This window comes from Zalophus californianus, chromosome 1, assembly GCF_009762305.2.
Source record: "Zalophus californianus isolate mZalCal1 chromosome 1, mZalCal1.pri.v2, whole genome shotgun sequence".
NCBI lineage: Eukaryota > Metazoa > Chordata > Mammalia > Carnivora > Otariidae > Zalophus > Zalophus californianus.
This window is the reverse complement of record NC_045595.1, coordinates 36024229-36050355: the sequence shown is the minus strand read 5'-3', so window position 1 is coordinate 36050355 and position 26127 is coordinate 36024229. Positions and strand designations below refer to the sequence as shown.

Sequence of the window (26127 nt, the reverse complement as noted above, 5' to 3'; positions counted from 1 at the left end):
ACATATTCTTTCAATATATTCTTAGCTCTATGTGTTGATGCCCATGTGCCCAGTATAATTGGTAACACTAACCACATGGGGCTAGTGAGCAGTCGAGATGTGCCTGGTATGAATTTAAATTTAAATGGGAATTTAAGACTAAAATCTTCTCTGTCAGACGGTGCAGGATCACCTTTATGTACCTATGTGACTTATGAGTACTACATTTGTAGCCAGAGAATACCCAAACTCTGAAGGATAGGCTTGTGATTCTATCTTAATATTTGTATCCCCTGCACCTAGCAGAGCCTGGCAAACAGTTGGTGTTCAATAAATGTTTGTTGGATCAAAGTCAGAGGAGGTGTGGAAAGTTGTCATTTAGACTCTAGTTAGGATGTATATCTGTTTTCATATCCCCTTTGATCTTCTATTCCTTATCCGAATGTTTCCATTAGGGCTTTTTAGCTTTATCCCATAATAATCTTTATCCCATAATAATTATGCATTATCATGCTGCTAGTTGGCTTGTGGAAAGACCTAGTCTCTGCTGGTAAGTTCCTCTTATCTTATTTGTCAATAAGAATGTGGAGAGGATCTAAAATATAACATTCACTTGATTTACATTTAAATTAAAACAAAGGCGAGAAGACATTGGAGCGGGGCACTAATTAATGTTGGCATAGAAAGTGGAATATCCTTATGCATTTCTGCTAATCCACAGCAGAGATACTTATCCAGTGTTTTCATTGCTTTTCCATAAAAATCATAGCTTTTATTAGTTAAAAAGGGAGAATAATTAGTTGGTTTTTTTCCTCCAATTTTTTTGGATATAATTAACTTACAAAGTCCTCCTGTATTATGGAAATGTGTCTGTACTCCACATTTGGGATTTGGGAGGAGGGGTGGGGAAGTACTTGACTAAAGCTGCGGTTACTTGGGTCCTACAACAGACAATTGTGTAGCTGGTAAGCACGTTCCCTTTTGAATCTTCGACTGGTATATATACAAGGCTGGTTAGTGACAGGAACTGTATTCTCCATATTTATCAAAATACCACGCTATAGAGATAATGCTGAATGGTTTATGATAAAACGAGATAAATGCGTAGTATGATGAAGCTTCATTTATTTTGTTAGAGTGAATGCTTTCTAAACATTGGGTTTAAAAAAGTGATAAAAGCTGAGGAATGGGAGGCAGCTGCTTTTTAAAGCTATTTGTTTTCTTTGGCTGATGGCTGAATTTGTGTTCTGAGATGTCAGAAATCACTTAGTGAAGGCCGAGAATTCCCATTCGTACAGCAGACAACTGATGTGGTTTTTATGGACTGTGTGATGAGGTATGGAGTCGGTCTTCAAGATGGGGTTTCACAGAGTTGTGTGACTGGGGGTGTTCTCTGTGCCACTTGCAAGATCAAGTGTTTTTCAGAGCTTTTCCCCGTGGCAGTCAGGTGAATGACAGAGAAGTGTACTTTGCAAAATCCCTGGGGGAGGTGGAAGGATGCACCTTGCATTTGTTGGTTCATGGAGTTTTAATGTAGCACATTGTGCCCGGCATGTCCTAGGTGCTGGGGGATAGGATGCTAATTAGACTCAGGTCTTGCTTTCCCACAACAAACTCGAGAAAATGAAGGTACTTGAAGAGAGAGCAGAGAAGCGGTCAGGGACGGTGTCTCATGAGAAGCAGTGGATCTGGTTTTACCAGGCAGGAGGGAACTAAGTGGTACAGCAGGTAAAGCGTGTGCCGACGAGTAGGGGCAAGCATGAGAATGAGAAATGTCTCCCTCGGGCTCTGAAATGGTCGAAGACAAGGCTGGAGATGTAGACAGAGCCTTTGCTCTTAGAGACTTTCCATCAACTCAGATTGTAGGATTAATTCCTGTGTTCTGGGAATTTGTATTCAAGGAATAGTGGATGAAGGAGAGTAGGCCAGTAAGAAAGGGTATTAAAGTGCTATCAGCAAAGTTCATATCCAATACCAGAAGATTCCAGAAAAGGAAAAATGGGATCTCTGAATTTGCCAGGTCAGGTAGTTTGTCAGCATAGGTTTCAGGGTGAGCCCTGGAGTAGCCAGGATTTGTGTGTGGGAGAGAGAACAGTGAGACTGAGCCAGAGAAAGTGAGATTCAGAGAGAGAATATGCACATTCTCGCCTTGTAGGATTGCACACAATGGAGGCTCCAGGAGGGAAGAGAAGGAATAGAGGTGGTATTGTGTTTACCATGTATTAAGGATTATGAGGTCTGTTGAAGTAGCTCAGCCTCTCATCTGGGGCTGAGTACATCCCAATGTACATGACTGTAGATTAAGCTTTTCTTAATGAAGATTTATTTATTTGAGAGAGAGGAGAGAGAGAGAATGAACAGTGGGGAGGGACAGCGGGGGAGAGAGAGGGACAAGCAGGCTCCCCGCTGAACAGAGAGCCTGATGCGGGGCTCGATCCCAGGACCCTGAGATCATGACCTGAGCCGAAGGCAGACGCCTAACCAACTGAGCCCCCCAGGTGCCCCGATTAATGTTTCTTAACCAGGGGTGATTTTGGCCACCCTAGGGATGTTTGATGACGTCTGGAACCACTTCGGGTTGTTAAACTGGGGGAGAGGGTGCTACTGGCATCTAAAGGGTAGAGGCTTAAGATGCTAGTCACTATGGTACAAGGTGCACTATATACTCCTACAATCAAGAATTACCCAGCCTCTAAAGTGCTAAGGTCAAGAAACTCTGCCTTACGGGCAGGTCATGGCTGGGGAGGGTTGTACTTGTGTGAGCTCACACTTTGTGGAGAAGACAAACCTAAATCACAAAAGATCATTCTGTACCTATTTATCCACAGCCTCACTCAGTACTCTGTAGAAATAACAATACCTTGTTATGTGTGAAGTGTGTGAACAAGTAAAATGTTCCCTTAACAAAAATCATGTTCTCAGGACTACTTCTTTGCATGATACCTGGGTCAGGTTGGAATGGCTTCTTTTCTTGAAATAACAAAAATTAGCAGGTCTCCTTCCCCCCCACCTCCTGCCTATCTTTTAAAGTTGACAAATGGCTTAAAGTTAATAAACCTTTCTTTAATGTTAATTTGCAAAGAAAATCTTGAAAGAACAATGTTAAGAGCAAATCAGCTAAATTATCTGAAAATCTCAGAGCATATTTTTGTCATTGTTTCCATTTTTAAGACAGTATATATTCTAGGAAGATGTGTTCTTCATCTTTCAGTCTGTAGCTTCAGTGTAAAAATACACTTTTCTTTAGAAAAGCCTTAACTCTGTAAATGCAATGAAATGAGGTCAAAAAAATGAAAGACCAACTCCTGAGAAGTGAGCCTGGTGTTGGTCTTACTCAAAGGTGAGTTTATAGAAATAGCTATATGAATACATCTTGTGTTTTATTTCATGGAATAATGTTTAATTGGGACAAGGGATAGAAAAAAAACTCCATCTATTTTATACAACAGAGAGTACAGAAAATGCACCAAGAGCAAGATAGCTCATTGGTCCCATTACAAATTCACCTAGAAAACAACATCACAGAAAACACTAGTCACTACCATAAAACCAGAGTTTCACTGTTTTTTTTTTTTTTTTCTTCTTCCTTTCTGCATAAAACTAGAAATTCATTACAGGTTGGCAGCTTGAAGATAGGGATGTTTTGTATTTTCCTAAGTCAGGGAGGCATGGGGCTTTCTAAAAGAATTTTATTTTAAAAATAGAAGTGACAAGACACTTTCTCATCTCGAGTATATTACGGTATTTTGAACAGGATAAAATAGATACCTCCTACAAACTTATTTTCCTATGGAGACAAGGCTCAGTTAAGTGGGCAGATGTTCTCAAGAGTTATTTTAATAAAATCCTATTTCTGCGTCCTCTGTCTCAGCTCAAAGCCCAGCTCAGTAGGCATTCAACGCTTGAACTTCTGGGCTTTTTAATCACCTTATTCACTGGTGGGTGAAACCCTCAGTTGGTTCTCACCCTCGCTATGAGTTCCTTAGTCAGTCTTTAACACATAAAGGAATTTGAAATTTTTATTATGGCTACTAGGGTGGCGCTCATTAAGACTTTCTTTTCTGAAAGAGCATTTGCTGTTAAGTAAGTACGTCTCTAACACTTGGAGGGCCCCTCTTTCAATGTATTCTTCACTCAAATGTGAAAATGATTTTTTTTTTTGGCAAATAGAAATATTTTAAATTTCAAGACAGGTTGCTCTTTTAGGGAACCTGTTGTGACTCTGTCTTCAGAAAAATCACTCCATATTTTCCAGTAAAATGAAAGAAAACTGGTAAATAATTCCACAAGAGCTTGATTATACATGCTTTCTTCTTTTGTTTAAATAAATTGAAAGCCTTAAACAAAATACTATGAAAGTCTTTTATTTTTCTGTAGTTAAGAATTGGCATAGTTTTTGGTGATGAATGCCTGAATCTTTTTTTCCCCTCAAGCTCCTCTTCTAGCTTTGGCATCAGAATGATCTTAGGACCCCATGAGGTCAGTGAGGCAGTATTAGCATTTCTCTGCTGTGAAGTTGACATAGAATGAATCAGATGATTTCCTCTGTCGGGAAATTTCTCACTTTACACCTCAAGTGGTCTCCTTCAGACTCCTTTCTGTCCCAAATTGTTTTCTATCCCCTGCCGGACTAGCTTTCCCAGGCACACAGTTTTCCCTGCCTTATTGCACCCCCTTGTTCAGAAACTTTCCATGGCTCCCTACCCCTTGGGGAACCCAGTCTAATCTGGAATTGGCATTGAGAGCCATTGAAGGTTGCTTCTCAGACCACCCACCTTGCTCAGCTGGGTCTCCTGGCTTCCAGGTAGGTCACTCCCTGACCCAATGCACCGCGTGCCTTCCCTGGGGCAGATCACTCGTCAGCTGCCTGGGCTTCTGTGGAATCTTCCATGTAGCCCTGGCCCCTGTCAGGAGTACATAGGTGCCCACTGCTGAGTGGCAGAGAATCTGCCTAAGGGAACGGTTTTAAAGATTAAAAAAAAAAGTATTTTAAATTCAGCTGTAACTCTGTGTAAATATAACTAAGCTCTGTCAACATTTATATAACTTCCGCAGTCCTGCAGATGGAATTTTAAATTGAGGGTTGGGAACCATGTCTTATTTATCTTTGTATCTACTTGGGATTGGCCTAAGGTATTCAGAAGATAATGAAGGACTTTGAATCTGGTCAAACTGTATGTAGCATATGTTAATCTAACTATTATTGTAAGTTGTGGTACAGCAGAAAGACTTGTCGATGCAGAGGAAGAAGTCTAGATTCTAGTACCTCCTCCCTCATTTTACTCACTTTGTGGAAAGCTCTTGTTTTTTATTTCTGGCCATCTGCCCCCTCTTCCTGCTTCTGAAGGTTGTTGAGATAATCGAAAGAGGAACAGTATGTAAAAGGGCCTTGAAAATAACAAAGCTCCATAGAGTGTTGAGGTGGGATTGTTGTAATATCAGTGACTGAAAAGAATATGGCTTTCTCAGACTTCACCCAGCTGTCTCCATCCATCCACTCAAGTTCAGTGGCACTCTCTGACAAAATAAATAACCCATTTAGCTACATTCCTTTCTCAGTGCTGGCACCTTCTGACTTAAATAGCTTATGGTTTTTCTAGATCACAGTTCTAGCTCATTGAGGTATGACTGGTTTTGATGGGACTATAATCACATAGAAGCACAGTATTTGGCCGGAATCAGGAACGGTGGTTTTCATGGGGAGTAGACACAATGTCTAGCCACTTCAGCTGATAATGAAATGGTCCGGTGCCCTAACCGTGCCATATTGCATTGGCCTGACAGGAGCAGAGTTTTTAATGTTGCTTGCTATGTTCCCTGCTTTTGTTACTGCCTCTACACCTCTAGTTGTTTTTCCTACAGATCTCTGGTGTGAGGGAGGAGTGTGACTTTCAGGGTTGATGGAGGGGGTCTAGCATTAGAATGCCTCTGTCAAAGGGCCTCAGTTTTCTCTCTTCTACAAAATGCAGGAAATACATTTAGCGGGGTGCCTGACCCTCCAGAAAAAATAGCTATTAGGAATTCTCAAGACTTGTTTGATATGGTAGGCACTGGTAGTTGGAATCAAATCCACTGGGGTATTTTATTTTATTTTTTTTAACAAAGTGCTGTCATTTCAACAGAAAAAGAGGGCTCAACGACCCTTCCCCCTTAATCTACACACCCTACCCACAGCCCCAGATCTCTGACCTATACCGTTTGTGAGCACACCATAAAAAATGAATCACAATCCCTTTGTCCTTTGACTCTGTGGGAATACCCAGGCAAGTTGGTAGAGTTTCCTTAACGTGTCTTCATCTGCCTCCAAACCCAGAGAATTTTCTGCTTCCTCATCTTATTGGCAGATGGCAGCAGAGGTGATGGGACAAGGGGGAAAAGCAATTCACAGGTGAGATCACGACCCTAGAGTGAGGGCAAGTGAGGGAGCGCCATGCTCTTCCACCTTCACTTGGCTTCTGGTTGTTGAATTCAAGGGGTTACTCACCACTTGCTGGAACGGCATGGAGAGGTGAGGGACTCTGTGATGGAAATGTTGACTGTTTTGGCTTGCGCCCTGACAACAGACAGCATCAAATCTAACAACTTGGCCAGGTTTGTGTCCACCACTGGAGCCTACAAAATGATGACCACAGCAATAGCTAACATTTTCTGACAACCTAGTGCCTGGCCCCTGGTTAGCAGGGAGTTTGATATGGATTAGCTTTATCCTCTTGACATCTGTGGCGAGGTTCTATTTTTATCCCCGATTTACAGATGAAGAAATTGAGGCCAAGAGGAGTTAAATAACAAGTCGAAGGTCATTGGAAAAAAAAAGTAGCACGGCCAAGTTCAAATCCAGGCGTGCTGCAAAGCTTGGCATCTCACTCTTATCTAAAGCATAATTCTTTAAATTTACTTACTGTGAAATAGTTCTTACTAACAATCTTTGAAGTCAGTATATTGATCCATATGAGCTTTATGTTGTCCATAGTTGGAGGAAGCAACTATATCACAAACATTATGTGGCCTTTGTCTTACAGCTTCCATCGTGATTCAGAAATGGTGGTGTCACATGAATCCTTGCTTGGAAGGAGAGGATTGTAAAGTGCTGCCAGATTACTCAGGTTGGTCCTGTAGCAGTGGCAATAAAGTCAAAACTACAAAGGCAAGTATAGACACACGCAATTCTCCTTTACAACGTCTGCAGATTATTAGCTATGCGGTTTTCCCCCCTTCCTTTTATCCTGGCACCACGACATTATTTTATGTTGAGCCACCCTATTACTTTGGCCTTTTGGGAAAAGCCCATTTCCAAGTATTGCCCTTTATGTCCGATTTTACAGAGCAGTGATTTGGGGGATGAACTTGTTACTTTAGGCAGGGCCATGAAATTCATTACAGCTCCTTCAAGAGCCCAGTTTAAAATAAAGGGATTGGAGTTGGCAGGCCAGCATATCAAAACAGCACGGCGAGATTCCACACACAGTTGACTTGCTGAGGGAGGCATACTTCCTGGGAGGAGTTTTAATAAATTCAAGGTGTCACAAGTCAAGAGTTGCCTGCCCTCAGTGATCCTCTGTCCAGACCACCCCGTCCCAGAAGTGTACCGCCATCCACCTAGTTCTTGAGCCAGAAATCTCTCTGCCTTAATGTCCCCATGTCCCATCTGTTATTGGTCCTTGGGATTGTTCCTCCCAACTCCCTCCTTGGTGTGTGTCACCATCCTTACAACAGGGGTCCTGTCCCAACCATGTCCCATCTGGAGGACTGAGTTGCTGCCTCATTCTCCACATGATGACTCCCATCACTTTTGTGAAATGAGATCTTCTAAGCTAGTCTGTCTCTTTTGCTCCACTGGTCTTGCCAGTCTGGTGCTTCACAAAGGGAAGTGGCTTGCTGGGTTATTTACTCTTTTTTTTTTTCCCCCTGTTTCAGCCTTCTGTTGGTACCTCTTACCATGGTGCCTTTGTGGTTGCAAAGGAAGGTGTTCTTCATGGAATGTGCTTCCCTCCTTTCTTTTCTACTTCACCATTATTTCTTCAGAGTCCATCACTGATTGGATTTGTGTCTCCTGTATCTCTGAACATTGATTCTGGTTCTACTTTACATGGCAGGGTGTCCTGAGGGGCTTAGCACCTAGAGCTTTCTCTCTAGAAGAGACCTGTGAGGTCAGGCCCCATGTTTGCAGTGACCTTGATAGTCCCATAATAAAAGATTACATTTAGAACAAATGGTAACATTTTACAGAAAACTGTAAGTGTAAATTTTACCTGACATCAGTACCAATACAAAATTAATAGTACAGTTAAGTCAGATGATTAGTTACCTGGTTAAAATCATGATTTCAAACTCAAAACTATTTAACATTAATTGTAAACTTTTTTGTAAGTAATATAAAGATGACTAGGATAAATAACCTGATACAGGCATATCTCATTTTATTGTGCTTTGCATAGACTGTTTTGTTTTTTTTGTTTTACAACTTGAAGGTTTGTGGCAACCCTGTGTCAAGCAAGTGTATTGGCATCATTTGCATTGGCTCATTTAGTGTTTCTGTGTCACATTTTGGTAATTCTTGCAATATTTCAAACCTTTTCATTACTTGTTATGGTTATCAGCGATCTTTGATGGTACTATTATAATTTTAGGGTGGCAGCCCTGTAAGATGGCAAACTGAGTATGCACACCTATGTGTTCTATTCCCCTGTCTATCTTCCTCTCCTGGGCCTCCTTATTCCCTGAGATACAACAATATTGAAATGAGGCCCATTAACAAACCTACACGGGCCTGTAAGTGTTCCAGTGAAAGGAAGAATCACATGTCTCTCACTTTAAGTCAAAAGCCAGAAATGATTAAGCTTAGTCAGGAGGCCTTGTTCAAAAGTCGAGATAGACCCAGATCTAGGCCTCTTGCACCAAATGATTAGCCAAGCTGTGAATGCAAAGGAAAAAGCCATGAAGGAAATCTTAAAATACTCCAGTGAACACACAAATGATAGGAAAGGGAAACAGCCTTTTTTTGCCCATATGAAGAATGTTTGAGTGGTCTGGATAAAAGATCAACCCAGCCACAACATTCCCTTAAACCAAAGCCTGATCCAGAATACGGCCCTAACTCTCTTCAGGTCTATGAACATACAGAAGAACAGTTTGAAGCTAGCAGGGTTCCTGAGGTTTAACAAAGAAGGTATGTCCATAACATACAAGTGCAAGGTGAAGCACCAAGTGCTGATGTGGAAGCTGCAGCAAACTGGGTAAAATAAAGAAGGTGGCTACTCCAAACAACAGATTTTCGCTGTAGACAAAACAGCCTCCTAAGGGAAGAAGATGCTATCCGTGACTTTCATAGCTAGAGAGGAGAAGTCAATGCCTGGCATCAAAGCTTCGAAGTACAGGCTGACTCTTGTGAGGGGTTAATGCACCTGGTGACCTTAGGCTGCAGACAATACTCAGTTACCATTTCAAAAATCCTAGAGGCCTTAAGAATTAGACCAAATCTACTCTGTGCTCTAGAAATGCAACAAAGCTTAGATGTCAGTGTATCTGTTTACAGCTTGGTTTGCTGAATATTTAAAACCCACTATTGAGACTTATTCCTTATAAAAAGATTCCTTTCTAAATATTACCACTCAGTGACAATGGACCTGGTCCCCCAGAAGCTCTCTGATGGAGATGAATGTTGATTAATGTTTTCATGGCTGCTAACATGACTCCTTGATCCAAGGGCTGCAGAATGGATGTCATTTAGTCTTTCTTATTATTTAACAAGTGCATTTTATAAGGCTACAACTGCCACAGATGGATCTGGGCATGCTAGATGCCATCAAGAACATCGCTGATTCATGGGAAGAGGTCAAAATTAACAGGCGTTTGGAAGAAGTTGATTTTAACATGCATGGACAACTCTGAGGGGTTCAAGACTTCAGTGGGAAGTCACTGGGGATGTGGTGGGAATAGAGTGCTGCCATCTCATGAGAAACGTAATAGATGAGGAAGCACTTCTTATGGACGAGCAAAGAAAGTGTTTTTTTGTGATGGCATCTACTCCTGGTGAAGATACTGTGAAGATGGTTGACATGACAACCAAGGATTTAGAATCTTCCATCAACTTAGTTGATAAGCAGTAGCAGGGCTTGAGAGGATTGTCTCCCAGTTTGAAAGAAGTTCTGCGAATAAAATGCTATCAGCAACATGGCATGCTATAGAGAAGTCGTTCATGAAAGGAAGAGTCAGTCAGTGTGGCAGGCCAGATGGTCTTGTTAAAAGAAATTGCCACAGCCACCACCACCCTGATTTGTCAGCAGCCATCAACATCAAGGCAAGACCCTCCACCAGGAAAAAGATCAGGACTGGATGCAAGCTCAGATGAGGGTTAGCATTTTTTCTGTGTGCTTTTAAATTAAGCCATGTACATTTTTGTTTAGACAAAATGTTATCGCACACTTAAAAGTACAGCACAGTATAAACATAACTGTTATGGGCACTGGGAAACCAAAAAATTACTCTGGCATGCTTTATTATGATACTCATTGTGATATTTGCTTTATGGCAATACCTGCTTTACTGGGGTGGTCTGGACCCAAACCTGCAGTCCTCTGAGTTATGCCCGTATATGCTCTTATATCCAGAGCAGTGGAAGTTTGTGGAGTCCTTTGCTGGTGGAGGAAGGAGGTTAACGCTCCCATCATTTCTATCAAGTCCGCTTCAGAGCTGCTCCAAATTAACTTCCAAGCTATGTAAACCCAAGTGTGCTTGCTAAGCAAACTCTGCCTTAAAGTAATTCCACTCTCCTTTCCCCACTGGCCCCTTTTAGCCCTTTTTTCCCTATCACCTTCCTGAATAAAAATCTTGGAGCTGCCAACAAGCTGGGGTCTTACATCCATCAATGATAAAAATTTCCTTTTATCCTATTGCTTGTAGACTAACAGTCAGAAGATTATACTTGTATTGATCCTTATATATAAATATAAAATAAGCCATGAGCACAAGCCAACTGTGTTCTGGAAAAGAATGTGTCTAAGTAGTCTCTTGCTGGAGCAGCTCCCTCTCTATTTATGTGCAGTTAGAGAGAGCATTTGCAGGAAGCAAACCTTTAGGGGCATTTTGGCTCTCTGTGCTGGGAATGTAAGTTTGCTCTAGCTAAATCCTCAACGGTAGTGACATTTCATCTGGCACTTTTTAAAGTTGTAGAAACACAATACAGTTCCCTAAGCCATAATGATACTTAGCTGCTTTTTTTTTTTAGTGATATGCCACTTGAGAATAATCTCAAAGTAGTAAAACTTTGTTTCCTTTATTAATCCAAGTCACTGTGACTTGAACTGCATAAAACATTTTATGTCTTTTATGGATCTTATGAACAGAGTAAATTCATTTGTAGAGGTGCAACTGGCTTCCTGGAAGAGCTTAGTACCCTCAGAAGCTGTGTCTTTTTCTTAAAATAGACAGCAACCTTATACCACAAGTATGACAGAGGTCCTACAGAGGTAAAAACCATTGCAGCCCTAGAGGGGGTATAAACTATATAACAAAGTAGTTTTCGTTTTCCTTAAACAGTTCATGTATAGCAACATCAAAACATGGAAATGTTGAAAAAAGATAATCCTGCAGTAAGCCACCTATGTCAGAATTTTGTTTTCCACTTAAATGCAAATATGAGAAGAGTAAGCAGTCAAGCTGAGATATTAACAGACTTAGATGAAGATATGACAACGAGGGGGACCGTTTTCAAGCCAGTCATCCTGTCTTTTCCAGGGGTAAAAGGGTAGCTGTGAGTTTATTCTGCCTCTACAGTTTCCAGTGTTTCCAGAGAGACCTTCAACTACTAGTTCTCATGGAGAACTACAACTCTCATTGTCATCCTGCCTCAGTTTTCCTTTACATTTCAGTTGTTCATATTAAAGCTCCTAACAACTGCACGATGTTGTTTTATCACCACAGTGAACCACTGGCCAGGGCTGTTTTTTGTTTGAGAATGGAAGTAAATCATAGTGAATTTCAAGAAATTTTAGGTTTGTCATGTTTTTGTTTTTCCAACATCTAAGGGTGAAGAGCTATGTCTTAGGAGCTGTAGTTCTCAACCAGGGGTAATTTTCCATCAAGGGGATATTTTTAGTTGCCACACGTTGGGGAGTCGGGGGATATATGGACATTTTGGGGGGAGATACCAGACAGTCTGCTAAAAATCTTAAAATGCACAGGAGGGCCCCCCCATAGCAAAGAATTATCTGGCTCCAAATGTAAATAGTGTTGGGGTTGAAAAAAATCTGCCTTAGAGAATTTTTTTTTTTTTTGGTAGCTGTTCGTAAGCATCTTATTTGATTCTCTTACTTCATGTAGCTCTTCAAAGTTTCCACTTAGTATCTACATGTTTCCAATATTTCATATTAGAAAACTAGGGCACCTGGGTGGCTCAGTTGGTTAAGCGTCTGCCTTCGGCTCAGGTCATGATCCTGGAGTCCCGGGATCAAGTCCCGCATCGGGCTCCCTGCTCAGCAGGGAGTCTGCTTCTCCCTCTGACCCTCTTCCCTCTCGTGCTCTCTATCTCTCATTCTCTCTCTCAAATAAATAAAATCTTAAAAAAAAAAAAAAAACTAGAGACAGGAGTTAATGTAAACAACAGGTTTTCTTTGCAACACCTCTCACCCTCAAGATCTAAGATGACCCAGTCCTTATGGTATCTTCCTTGGAACATGCTCTAAATGGTAACTTTCCCTCTGTTTCTTAGGCTACCACCATGAAGCATCCTCATTCTCTCTTGACCAAATAGTATAATTATTTAATGGTAACAGTGGCTGCAGGAAACTTATCATGGGAACGTGTATCCACCGTTTTGAGCCCCACCCCTAGGATATTCTTGTATAGTAAGTCTGGGAAGGGGCTTAGGAAACCATTCTCAAAAATTTGTTCTTATGTTGATTCTCGTTTAACCAGGCTCTGTACCTGCTCTGTTTTTGCCTTTATTTCCCTGCCTAGATTTCTCCTTGGTGAGAGACCACCAATGGATTCCCACGGGTAACAGAAAATAGAGTATAAGCACCTTGAGCTGAGCCATCAATATGACTCACCCAATAGACCATGTATTTCCATATCCCACTGCTGCCTTCTTCGTCTGTTCCCTTTTATAAAACTCTACTTGTCTTTTAAGGTTCAACTGAGACGTATCCTTTACCCAGAAGTCTTGTCTTTCTTGATCCCTAGGGCCAGAGCTTGAAATACTCAGAGTACCCTGTCATGTGAGAGTGGAGCTAGTATTGGTAATCAGCAACCTTATGTCCGCCAAATTCCAAAGCAAAAATGCACCCTCCATATACAGTTAGCAAAATGAAAATTTGACAGGAAAATAAATCCTAAAGAATCTTACCATTCAACTTTAATGGAGAGCAACTCCCAAACGAGCTGGGCATGCAAAGCTTCCTTAAATAAGAGGCTGTTGAGAATTACATCCTAGATATAGGTTGCTACCTGGCTGTGAACACTGTTAACTTATATGCATAGATGCATGGCAGATCCAGGAGGAGCTGACGGGATAAGAGCTAAGCTTTCCTGCGTGTCAACCACACGCCAAGCCCTGGGCCATGCCATTCACATCTCACTCACCCTTCAGTACAACTGAAGGGAGCAGGCGCTAATTTAACATTTAGCAGCTGAAGAAGCTCAAGCAGTGATAGTTCTCCCCATCTTAGAAAATTACCATCTCCATTATCTCGGTATTTGAGATCAAGACTTTGCTTGAATCCTCATTCTCTCACATCCGTTGTCCTCATTTCACGAGTCCCGTTGGCCTCACCTTCCATCACTTTTACCAATGTGATCCCTTTAAGTTGGCAGTCTAGCCATGCATCCCTGGTCTCCTCTTTGTGCCCCAGATGGAAAAAGGTCAAAGTTCTTCTCCTGGGTAGTCAGTGCTCCCTTGTCTCCTTCAAGCAGCTCCTCAAATGACAACCTCTCGAAATCCATAGAGCCCTAACTTCTCGGCCCTAGTATCTTTTTGTCCATAGCACCTATCACTTGCTGACATGTCGTTCCTTTGCCTGTTGGTCCAACTGTTTCCTCTACAATAGGAGTCACCAAGCTGTGGCTTGCAAGCCACACTCAGCTCTTGGCCTAGGTTTTGTGGTCTGTGAGCCAAGACCTGGCTATATGGTTTTAAAGGGTTGGGAGCAATCAAAAGGAAAAGAATGTTTCATAGCATGAAAATTACACGAAATCCCAATTTCAGTGTCTACAACCAGAGTTTTATTGGAATAAAACAATGTCCATTAGTTTACATGCCGAATTGTCTATGCTTCTTTTGTTCTATAAAGGCTGAGTTAAGTAGTAGTGACAGTAACTGTATGGCCTGCAATGCTGAACAAATTTCTATCTGGTCCTTTATCTAGAATAAGGCTAGCATACTTGTTCTATAAACTCCACGAGGACAGGGTTTTTGTTGTGTTTGCTATAGTATTTCCCTCACAAACAAAAGAGCAACTATATTGTAGAATATCTAAAATAAAGGCTATATGTCAGTTAATAGCAAATCTGAGGTTTGACTAAATACTTGATTGGGTCTAAAGGCCAGGAATGATGACTTTTTCATGCTGTGGGCCTGTTAAAGTCCCAAGCTTTTGGGTTTTTCCCCCTTCTAGCTTGTGTATGGATTATCTAACCTGTAAAATACCTTACACTTTACCTGACCAAATAAAACTCAAGAAACTGCTAATCTTTTTTCTTATAAGTATTTAAAAATAGAGAAAACAATAGTAACTTCTTAATGAATGTCTGTTTCTAGTAATTATGGCAGTTTTCTAAAAGAACCTATTTATTTCTTTTATTAAGGATTTATTTATTTGAGAGAGCGTGCAACGAGAGAGAGAGAGAGTCGGGGCGGGGCAGAAGGAGTGGGAAAGAATCTCAAGCAGATTCTCCACTGAGTGCAGAGCCTGACCTGGGGCTCGATCTTCCTGAGATCACCACCAGAGCTGAAATTAAGAGTCAGACATTCAACCGACTAAGTTATTATGGGGCCCCTGAGGGTCTCATTTTTAAAAATAAAAGTTAACTACATTAAAAAAAGGGATGCCTGGGTGATTCAGTTGGTTAAGTGGCTGCCTTTGCTCAGGTCATGATCCCAGGGTCCCACCTTGGGCTCCCTGCTCAGCGGGGAACCTTCTTCTCCCTCTCCCTCTCCCCTTGCTCGTGCTCTCTCTCTCTCCAGTAAATAAAAGTTAACCACATTAAAAAGTAACAAAGGTGGGGCGCCTGGGTGGCTCAGTCATTGAGCGTCTGCCTTCGGCTCAGGTCATGATGCCGGGGTCCTGGGATGGAGCCCCACGTCGGGCTCCCTGCTCAGTGGGAAGCCTGCTTCTCCCTCTCCCACTCCCCCTGCTTGTGTTCCCTCTCTCGCTGTGTCTCTCTCTGTCAAATAAATAAAATCTTTAAAAAAAAATAAATAAAAAGTAACAAAGGTAACATTTTCAGATTGACATACACTGATCTTAATTGGTATTCATTTGAAAAAAAATGTAGTGCCTTCAGGAAAGCATGCTCAGCAGGCATATGTTAACTCTGTGGGCAATGAATGTACCTAATCTGCTGGGTTTTTTATAACTCAATAAAATACCAAGGTAAGGTACATAATACCATGTTGTGGAAGTCTTTGTGCATGTTTTCTTTGCAACCTGGAAGCAAGAACTGTGAAGAAGAATTTGATTTGAACAGTTGATTTGGTGAAGTTGGTTACAGATAAAGGAACAAACTGCTAAACGCTGCTCAAATGATAGAGACAGGGACTTCTGGGGCTGGTAGCAGAAAGGACTGTCTTCAGTGGGGATGAGATACTGAATGCTCACTTATTTAATTTGTTTTAGGTAACACGGTAGCGAAGAGAGGTGTGCTTAATCCTGGAGGAGCGACAGGATGCAGAGGTCTCTTAATTGGATTACTGTCCTGGCTGGTTTGGGGGAAACTGTCTCGGATTTCAGCAACATCACATTCGCATGTGTGTGCTATAAGGAGTGTCATTTACTTAACTGTCCCAGCCCTCTCTGCTTCATGATTTTATTACCTTGAATTATAGCCATGGGCTGCCACACAATTCACATCCTATCTGGATCCCGAGGAACATACCTCCAAGAAACCCGGGAGGAACAAAGCAGAGACTTCAAAATGGATCTCCACTTGGCCTTCCATGTCTTTCTGTCTCCACAAAGGAACATGGACGGGTTCACAGGGTCCTTATTCTATTCCTCTTTTGAACTTTTCCTTTAGCCCTTGCATTAAAGTGGTTTGAAAGGGATCTCAGTACCAAAACATTTTGGCAAAACATATTTGCAGATGTAGATTAATGAACTCTGATTAACTGGTGAAGAAAATTCATTTTATAAATCTCAACAAATAGACTTACCGGGGTTATTGTGTGCGTATTTGTATTTTTGCTTTAGAGGATTTAAATTTTTTTTAATTTTTTAATTTTTTATTATGTTAGTCACCATACGTTACATAGAGGATTTAAATTTTTGCATTTTAAGTTCTATTGTCAGGTTAGCAGAAATAAAATAACATTTTAACTTCTGTGCACCATTTTACTGAGTGCTAAGGAAGTATATCTCAAACCTAATATTTTATAACCAAAGCTTGATCATGACATAGTCACAAAAGAAATAAAACCTGTTGGGATTTTTATGGCTTAGGTGTAGTCATAAAGGTAAATCACTTAAAATATAAAACAGTCTCTGTTTAGATCAAGGGTGATTTCTAAGATCCAGTTTGTGTCAAATGTATTAAAATATTTTGTTAGAAGTCTTGAAATGTTGAATTTTTAGGCTGTAAATGATTTATTCTTAGCTCTTCTCTCATTTGTTAGTCGTTTTATTTCTTTATATGTAAGTAAAATCTGAGCCATTTTTTTCTTGGTTTAATAATTTCGCAGCAGACATGTGTCCACATATTCTCAGATGCTATCATGCAGAAATATATTACAGATGAAAAGTGACTGACCCAGATTTTAAATGCATAATGTCATTAAAATATACACTACTGTAATATGGGATTTTATATATTAAGAAATGCCAAAAACATCCTTTCTGCACTGTTAATTATCCCTGTCCTTTCACAACCGGGGCGGAGTGGGGGGGGAGAATATTACTATAACATTTATAGCAGTAACAGTTACATCTACTTGACTTTAGTCTTGCAAAAAGAATGGAAATAGGGGACATCCATTTGTTGGCTTTGTTTGAATTTGATGGGATGCTTACTAGAATTATTACTGTCCTATTAGTAAGTAAAAAATTCATTCTGCTGATGGCACATAAGTTTTTGTGATTATTTTATTGCCTTAAGACTTCATGTTAATACCCTAGGCTTGCAAATTTTAAATGCAAATGTGAAAAATAATTATACTTAATTTTGGGCATGTGAACTGTATGGCAAACTTAAGACCTCAACATGTAGCATTAAAGATAATTTAAAATCTAGGGAGATTTAATTAAGTTGAGGACCATGCATGATGCTTTCTATACTCTGCTGCCTTTACTATAGAACCCTCCATTGTAAGAGGAGAGGGTTAAAAAAAAAAAAGTCAGTTTTATGGTATATGAATGTCTCCATCTTTTGCCCATACATCTGATCTAGTACACCAAATAAGATCAAGTTAAAATGACACTGCTTCACCTTGAGGTACATTTCTAGGGTGTAAACTACTTTGGGGGAGTAAATGGTCCATTAGGGAAAATAGCGGGTATCACAACTGCCATTTCATCCATTATTGCTTCAAAGTATACTTTTTATCAAGTTCAAAAGTTAGTCCTAAAATGGAGCTTGCACAGCAGAAGCATTTTTATGTTATCATTCCTATACCTTTCCTGGAGGGAAGTAGATAAGACAGTTTTCTATGTATTCCAGAATTTAAGATATCAAGAGTGTTGTGAGGACATTAGTCATATCAGCATTAAGCCCCCTAAGTGTGGCACTTGTGATCTCCACACCTGAAGACTTTCAATTCTTTTATCTTAAACCCCGACACTGCCCAGCAAGGGCTATGGACTTAGCCTGGGCCTCTCCAAAGGAACCAGCAACCTCCTAGATTTTATAGCTTTCCCTCAGATCCAGATTTGTTGCTCTAAACCATATGGACCTCAACTATATACATGGGGAACTCTACTCATTCAACACTTAATGAAGACCCCCCCCCCAAGTGATCTACCCTTATACACACAAATCTGTTTTTCTTCTCTCCCTGTTAGGTCTTTATGAATATTCCCATTTTATAGAATTTAGGACCAATAAAATTAAACTTGCCCAAACTCACACAAGTAGTTACTACTAGAAATTATAAATTGAGGAATCATGAAAAAAAGATCAGAAACTGTAGATCTACTTTTCCTTGAGAGCTTTTGGGATAACCTGTAATAATCCTGTGTCTTCAGGTGTCAGGGAATTTGGCTAGCCTTAGAATCTGGCTAGCATCTGACCTACTTTATCAGGGTTCAGCACTTGCACTCTTTGCCACGATCTTATAATATACCAATACACTGATGAAAAATCTCACTGCTAACATTTTTAAATTGGGCAAAAGGAGACGGTCCTTTCAGCTTAAGAAGTCCCAGAACTCACCTCCTCCCATGGACACACAGACTCTACAACTCAATATAGAGCAATTCCTCCTGAAGAAAAACTGAGTGCTGATTGAATGGCTTTGGCACAACCAATGATAGAGGGACCGCATAGAGAAGGACAGGACAGAGGGAGACATAGTAACGGTGGGAACCCTACCCCTGATGTGATGATCTGCACTAGGAACAGCTATCACTGAAGGGCCTGTATACAGACTCACCTGCCTTAGAACACAGCAAAGAAACAGCCATTTATTTAAACGGCAACTACACTGTAAGTGAAGGAAAGCCATTTACTAACTCTAGAGCATCGGCCAAAGAGTGTGAGGACTCTCTGAACTCTCTTTGGGGTCTGAGATGCCACCAGGCACCACTGTTTATATAACCCTTGACCTTGATAGTGTAGATGGGAGCAGGGTCCAGGCACTCAGCAAGCCCCAGGCCCCAAGCCTACATTAGCTCCAGCCATTCTACCAAGGTGGTCTCAGTGTGTGCTCCTGGTCTCCCCTGGTCCATGCCCAACCCAGCCATCCTGCTAGGCAACCCAAGCACACAGCACCTCAGGACCCCATCAGGCCTGCACCACTCCAGCCAGCCTTCCAGGGTGGCAAGCTGAGAGTGCACACTTCTACTTCAGTTCCAGCCATCCCTCCAGGGCAGCCTTGTAGGGGAGATGCTCTGAGAACCCCAGCCTGTGAATGCTCCAGTTCCAACTATCCTGCCAAAGGTGGATCTGGTTCACAGCATCCTGTGACTTTGTGGTCCATTTCCACTCCAGTTCTAGCTGTCCTGCCAGGGTGGCCCTGGTGCAGCACACTCCAGACCAGGCTGCAACTTATTCAGCTCCAGCTGGTCAGCCAAAGCCACCAGGTGCATGTAGTCTACAAAGGGGATGCTCCAGTGCAAGGTGACTCATGATTGGGAGAGGTAGGTGTTCTCCATAATTCACAGATACAAACACAGAAAGTAAAAAAAAAAAAAAAAATGAGAAGAGGAATATGTTACTAACAAAAGAACAAGATACTACCCCCCCCCAAAAAAAAAACCCTAATAAAACAGAGATAAGGAAAAATACACCAGAGGGAATCAACCACAGATTGGATGACACAGAACAGGTCAATAATCTGGAAGAGAGAATAGTGGAAATTACCTAATCAGAAGACCAAAAAGAAAAAAGAATTAAATAATGAGAATAGTTTGAGACCTCTGGGACACAACATCTAGCATATTAACATTTGCATTAATATTTATCTCAGCGGAAGAATAAAGAGATAAAGGGGTTAAAAACTTTTTTTTTGAAGAAATAATGGACGAAGAGTTCTCTAACCTGGGGAAGGAAACAGACATCTGGGTCCAGAAAGCACAATCCCAAACAAGAAGAATCCAAAGAGATCCGAACCAAGACATATTATAGTAAAATACAAGGGAAACCTCATAAGACTACTAGTTGATTTTTCAGCAGAAACGTTGCAGGCCCGAATGGAGTGGCATACCACATTCAAAGTGCTGAAAGGGAAAACTTACAACCGAGAATGCAATACCTGACAAGGTTATCATTCAGAATTTAAGGTGCGGTAAAGAGTTTCTTAGAAAAACAAAAGCTAAAATAGTTAATCATTACAAAACTAGCCTTACAAGAAATGTTAAAATGTTTTCTTTAAATAGAAAAGGCTGTAACTAGAAATTAGAAAATATAGGAAAGGAAATAATCTCAATGGTAAAACCAAATATATGGTAAAAGCAGCAAATCGGCCACTTGAAAAGTTACTATAAAGGTTATAAGGCAAAAAGGAAATCCAACTCTAACTACAATAAGTAGTTAAGGGATAAACAAAATGAAGTAAAATAAGACATCAAAAACAAAGCACAGAGTGGCGACTAAAAATTGGGGGCATTAAAACACGTTTTAATGCTTCCTTAAGCAACCATCAGCTTAAAATAGATTGCTACATATGTAAGTCAGTGTATATGATCTTCATGGTAACCACCAAAATCCTACAATAGATAAACAATAAAGAGAAAGGAACCCAAACATAACACTAAAAAATACTATCAAATCCCAAGGGAAGAGACTGAAAGAACTACAAAAACAACCAGAAAACAATTAACAAAATGGCAATAAGTATATACCTTCTAATAACTACCTTAAATGTAAATGGACTAAGTGCTTCAATCAAAAGGTATGAAGTAGCAAAATATATAAAATATATTTTTTATATATACGCCGCCTATTCACTTCAGACCTAAAGACACACACAGACTCAAAGTAAAGAGATGGAAAGGGATTCCATGCAAAGGGAAATGGAAAGAAAGCTAGTGTAGCAAATATTTCTATCCGACAAAACAGACTTTAAAACAAAAACCTAACAAAAGACAAAGAAGGGCATTACATAATGATAAAGGGGTCAATCCAAGAAGAGGATATAACATTTGTATATGTTTATGCACCCAACATAGGAATACCTAAATATGAAACGCAAATGTTAACAGACATAAAGAGAGAAATTTACAGTAATACAATAATAGTAGGGACCTTTAACATCCCACTTACATCGATGGATAGATCATCTAGACAGAATCAAGAAGATATTGGCCTTAAATGATGTGTTAGACCAGATGGACTTAATAGATATATACGGAATATTCCATCCCCAGACAGCAGAAGACACATTTTACTCAAGTGTACACGGGACATTCTCCAGGACAGAGCACATGTTACACCACAAAACAAGTCTCAATGAATTTAAGATTAATCTTTTATAATCACCATAATATGAAACTAGAAATCAATTACAAGAAGAAAAATGGGGGGAAAAGCCCCACAAACACGGGGACACTAAACAGCATGTTACTAAACAACCAGTGGGTCAATGAAGAAATCAAAGAGGAAATTAAAAAATACCCTGACACAATTGAATATGGAAACACAGCTTTCCTAAATCTACAGCATACAGCAAAAGCAAATCTAAAAGAGAAATTCATAGTGTTATGGGATTACCTCAGGAAACAAGAAAAATCCCAAATAAATAATCTAACTTTATACCTAAAACAACTAGAAAAACAGTAAACCAAGGCTGAATTAGTACAAGAAAGGAAATAATAGTGATCAAAATGAAAAGTGAAATAGAGACCAAAAAAAAAAAAGACCAGCAGACCAAACAGGTTCTTTGCAAAGATAAATAGAATCAATAAACCTTTAGCAAGACTAATAAAAAAAAAGATTCAGGGCCAAAATAAATCAGAGATGGAAGAGAAGCTACAACTAACACCACAGATACAAAGGATCGTAAGAGATTACTACCATTATTTGTCAATAAATTAGAAAACCTAGAAGAAATATATTCCTTGAAACACACAACCTTTCAAGACTGAATCATGAAGAAATTAAAAATCTGAACAGACTGAGTACAAATAATGAAATTCAATCAGTAATTTAAAAACTTCCCCAAACCAAAAGTTTAGTACCAGACAGCTTCATAGTTGAATTCTAGCAAATACTTAAAGAAGACCTATCCTCAAATTATTCAAAAACTTTCAGAGGAAAGAATACTTCCAAACTCATTTTATGAGGACAGCATTATACCAAAGCCAGACAATGACACTACAAAAAAAGAAAACTATTGGCCAATATCCCTGATGAACATGGATGGAAAATTCCTCAAAAAATATTAACAAACTCAATTCAAAATAACACTGAAAGGATCATACACCACCATCAAGTGGGATTTATTCCAGCGAAATAAAGATGGTTCAATAGCTGCAAATCAATTAACAGGATATACCACATTAATAAAACAAAGGATACAAATCAAGTGATCATCTTAGTAGAATCAAAAAGCATTTACTGAAATTCAACAACACAAGTAAGGAAGGAAATTAGTTCAATAATAAAGGCCAGGAGGCGGAGCAAGATGGCGGAGGAGTAGGAGACCTGGATTTCGTCTGGTCTCAGGAATTCAGCTGAATAGGGATCAAACCATTCTGAACACCTATGAACTCAACAGGAGATCGAACAGGAGAGTAGCAACAACTCTCTGAACAGAGAAGCGACCACTTACTGGAAGGTAGGGCGTGCGGAGAAGTGAATCCGAGGCGATATTCGGGAGGATAGGCGGCGGGGGAGGGGCCTCCGCCGGCCGCTTCTGGCAAGTGATAGAGCCGCGGAGCACAAAATCGGACCTTTTAGAAGTTGGCTCGGCAGAGGGACGTCGCTGCAGTGGCTAAGCGGGGGGTGGAATCCTCCCGGGACAGTGTGGTCTCAGGACCCTTGGTGTCACAGAGAGACCGGGGGTGCCTGAGTGCGCCAGAGCTCCCAGGTATCAGAGCGGGGAAACCGGCTGCAGAGACGGAGCAGAGTCGCGGGCTCTCAGCTCGGGGTTGCCATAAACTGTGATCTGCGGCCCAGTCGGGGCACGGCTCCCCCAGCAGGGACCCAACAAGCAGCAGATCCGGGGAGACTCCCCTTCCTTCCCTGGGAGGAGCGGTGCGGGAACGCACTGCAGGGATCTGCTGGGTTTGGAGACTCCGCGCGGGGTCGGGTGCCAGAGATAGCAACGCTCGGTCACAGGCCGGGTGAGCACGGAGTGCGGCCGGAGACCGGGGACACGGAAGTGACTGCTTTTCTCTGGGGGCACACTGAGGAGCGGGGCCCCGAGTTCTCAGCTCCTCCGAGTGGAGATTGGGAGGCCACCATTTCTGCCCTGGTCCTCCAAAGCTGTACCGAGAGCTTGCAGGGAACAAAAGCTCCTGAGAGCAAACCGGAGCAGCTTCCTTAGCCCGGACCGACAAGGGCGGGGCAATTCCGCCTCCGGCAAAGACATTTGGAAACCACAGCAACAGGCCCCTCCCCCAGAAGATCAGCACAAACAGCCAGCAAGCCAAGACCAAGTTGATCGATCAAGGAGAATAGGAGAACTCCAGCGCTAGGGAAATACTGCACATAGATTCATGGCTTTTTTTTTTTTTTTTAACATGATTCATTATTTCATCAAAGTTAATTTTTGTTGACTTTTTTTTTATTTTTCTTTTTCCCTTTTTCAACCAACATCTTATCAATCCCTTTTTAAAAAAAAACATTTTTTATTTTTCATTTTTAGAGTCATATTTTATCCCTTCATAGTAGTTACCCTTATTTTTGGCATATATATATATATAAGTTTTTCTCTCCTTAAAATTTTGAGGTACAGTTTCTTCTAACAGATCAAAATATACCCTAAATCACTAGTGTATGGCTTTGTTCTAGTCTCCTGCCTGATCACATTCTCTCCCTTTTTCCTTTTTTTTTTTCTTAAATCTTCTTTCTTTTTTCAAACAACTTATCTTACCAAGTCCTTTTATAAAATCTTTTATAATTTTGATCTTTACAGTCATCTTCCATCCCTTCATTGTATCAACCCTTATTTTGTACATATATGTCTTTCTTCCTTTAAAATTTTAGGAGGCACTTTTTTCTAACAGACCAAAATACGCCCAAAATCTAGTGTGTGGCACTGATCTATGCACTAGCCTGATCATATTGGATCATATTCTGCCTTTTTTGTATTGTTTTGTTTTTGTTTTTATCTTTTTTTTTCTTTTTCTCTTTCTTTTTTCTTTCCTTCCCTTTCTTTTCCCCTGGTTTCAGGTCTTTTCTGATTTGTATACAGTATATTTGCTGGGGACGTTGTAAACCTGTTAGCATTTTGTTCTCTCATTCATCTATTCTCCTCTGGACAAAATGACAAGACGAAAGAAATCACCTCAGCAAAAAGAACAAGAGGTAGTACCGTCAGCCAGGGACCTACTCAATACGGACATTAGTATGATGTCGGACCTAGAGTTCAGAATCATGACTTTAAAGATACTAGCTGGGCTTGAAAAAAGCGTGGAAGTTATTAGAGAAACCCTTTCTGGAGAAATAAAAGAACTAAAATCTAACCAAGTCGAAATCAAAAAGGCTACTATTGAGGTGCAATCAAAAATGGGGGCACTAAATGCTAGGATAAATGAGGCAGAAGAGAGAATCAGCGATATAGAAGACCAAATGATGGAAAATAAAGAGGCTGAGAAAAAGAGAGAGAAACAACTACAGGATCACGAGGGCAGAATTCGAGAGATAAGTGATATGATAAGACGAAACAACATTAGAATAATTGGGATCCCAGAAGAAGAAGAGAGAGAGAGAGGGGCAGAAGGTATATTGCAGCAAATTATAGCAGAGAACTTCCCTAATGTGAGGAAGGAAACAGGCATTAAAATCCAGGAGGCACAGAGAACCCCTCTCAAAATCAATAATAATAGGTCAACACCCCGACATCTAATAGTAAAACTTACGAGTCTCAGAGACAAAGAGAAAATCCTGAAAGCAGCTCGGGAGAAGAGATATGTAACCTACAATGGTAGAAACATTAGATTGGCAACAGACCTATCCACACAGACCTGGCAGGCCAGAAAGGACTGGCAAGATATCTTCAGAGCACTAAACGAGAAAAATATGCAGCCAAGAATACTATATCCAGCTAGGCTATCAGTGAAAATAGAAGGAGAGATAAAAAGCTTCCAGAACAAACAAAAACTAAAGGAATTTGCAAACACGAAACCAGCCCTCCAAGAAATATTGAGAGGGGTCCTCTAAGCAAAGAGAGAACCTAAAAGCAGCAAAGAGCAGAAATGAACACAGACAACAGACAGTTAACAGTCACCTTACAGGTAATACAATGGCACTAAATTCATAGCTTTCAATAGTTACCCTGAATGTAAATGGGCTAAATGCCCCAATCAAAAGACACAGGCTATCAGATTGGATTAAAAAACAAGACCCATCCATATGCTGCCTGCAAGAGACTCATTTTAGACCCAAAGACACCCCCAGATTGAAAGTGAGGGGGTGGAAAACCATTTACCATGCTAATGGACACCAAAAGAAAGCTGGGGTGGCAATCCTTATATCAGACAAACTAGATTTTAAAACAAAGACTGTAATAAGAGATGAGGAAGGACACTATATCCTACTTAAAGGGTCTATCCAACAAGAAGATCTAACAATTGTAAATATCTATGCCCCGAACATGGGAGCAGCCAATTATATAAGGTAATTAATAACAAAAGCGAAGAAACACATTGACAACAATACAATAATAGTGGGGGACTTTAACACCCCCCTGACTGAAATGGACAGATCATCTAAGCAAAAGATCAACAAGGAAATAAAGACTTTAAATGACACACTGGACCAAATGGACTTCACAGACATATTCAGAACATTCCATCCCAAAGCAACAGGATACACATTCTTCTCTAGTGCCCATGGAACATTCTCCAGAATTGATCACATCCTAGGTCACAAATCAGGTCTCAACCGGTACCAAAAGATTGGGATCATTCCCTGCATATTTTCAGACCACAATGCTTTGAAACTAGAACTCAACCACAAGGGGAAAGTCGGAAAGAACTCAAATACATGGAGGCTAAAGAGCATCCTACTAAAGAATGAATGGGTCAACCAAGAAATTAAAGAAGAATTAAAAAAATTCATGGAAACCAGTGAAAATGAAAACACAACTGTTCAAAATCTTTGGGATACAGCAAAGGCAGT

General features: G+C 40.6%; 1 protein-coding gene across 2 annotated transcripts in view; it reads left to right on the top strand.

Moving 5' to 3' along the window:
• TAFA4 (TAFA chemokine like family member 4) overlaps positions 1–17374 on the top strand; it is a 183243-nt gene extending 165869 nt beyond the window's left edge. For both annotated transcript variants that reach the window (XM_027585373.2, XM_027585372.2), the window contains 2 exons: positions 6999–7123; positions 15810–17374. In XM_027585373.2, coding sequence (XP_027441174.1) covers positions 6999–7123; positions 15810–15821 — 137 coding nt within the window. In that variant the 3' untranslated portion in view covers positions 15822–17374. The remainder of the gene's footprint in view (positions 1–6998; positions 7124–15809) is intronic.
• The last annotated feature ends 8753 nt before the right edge of the window (positions 17375–26127 follow it).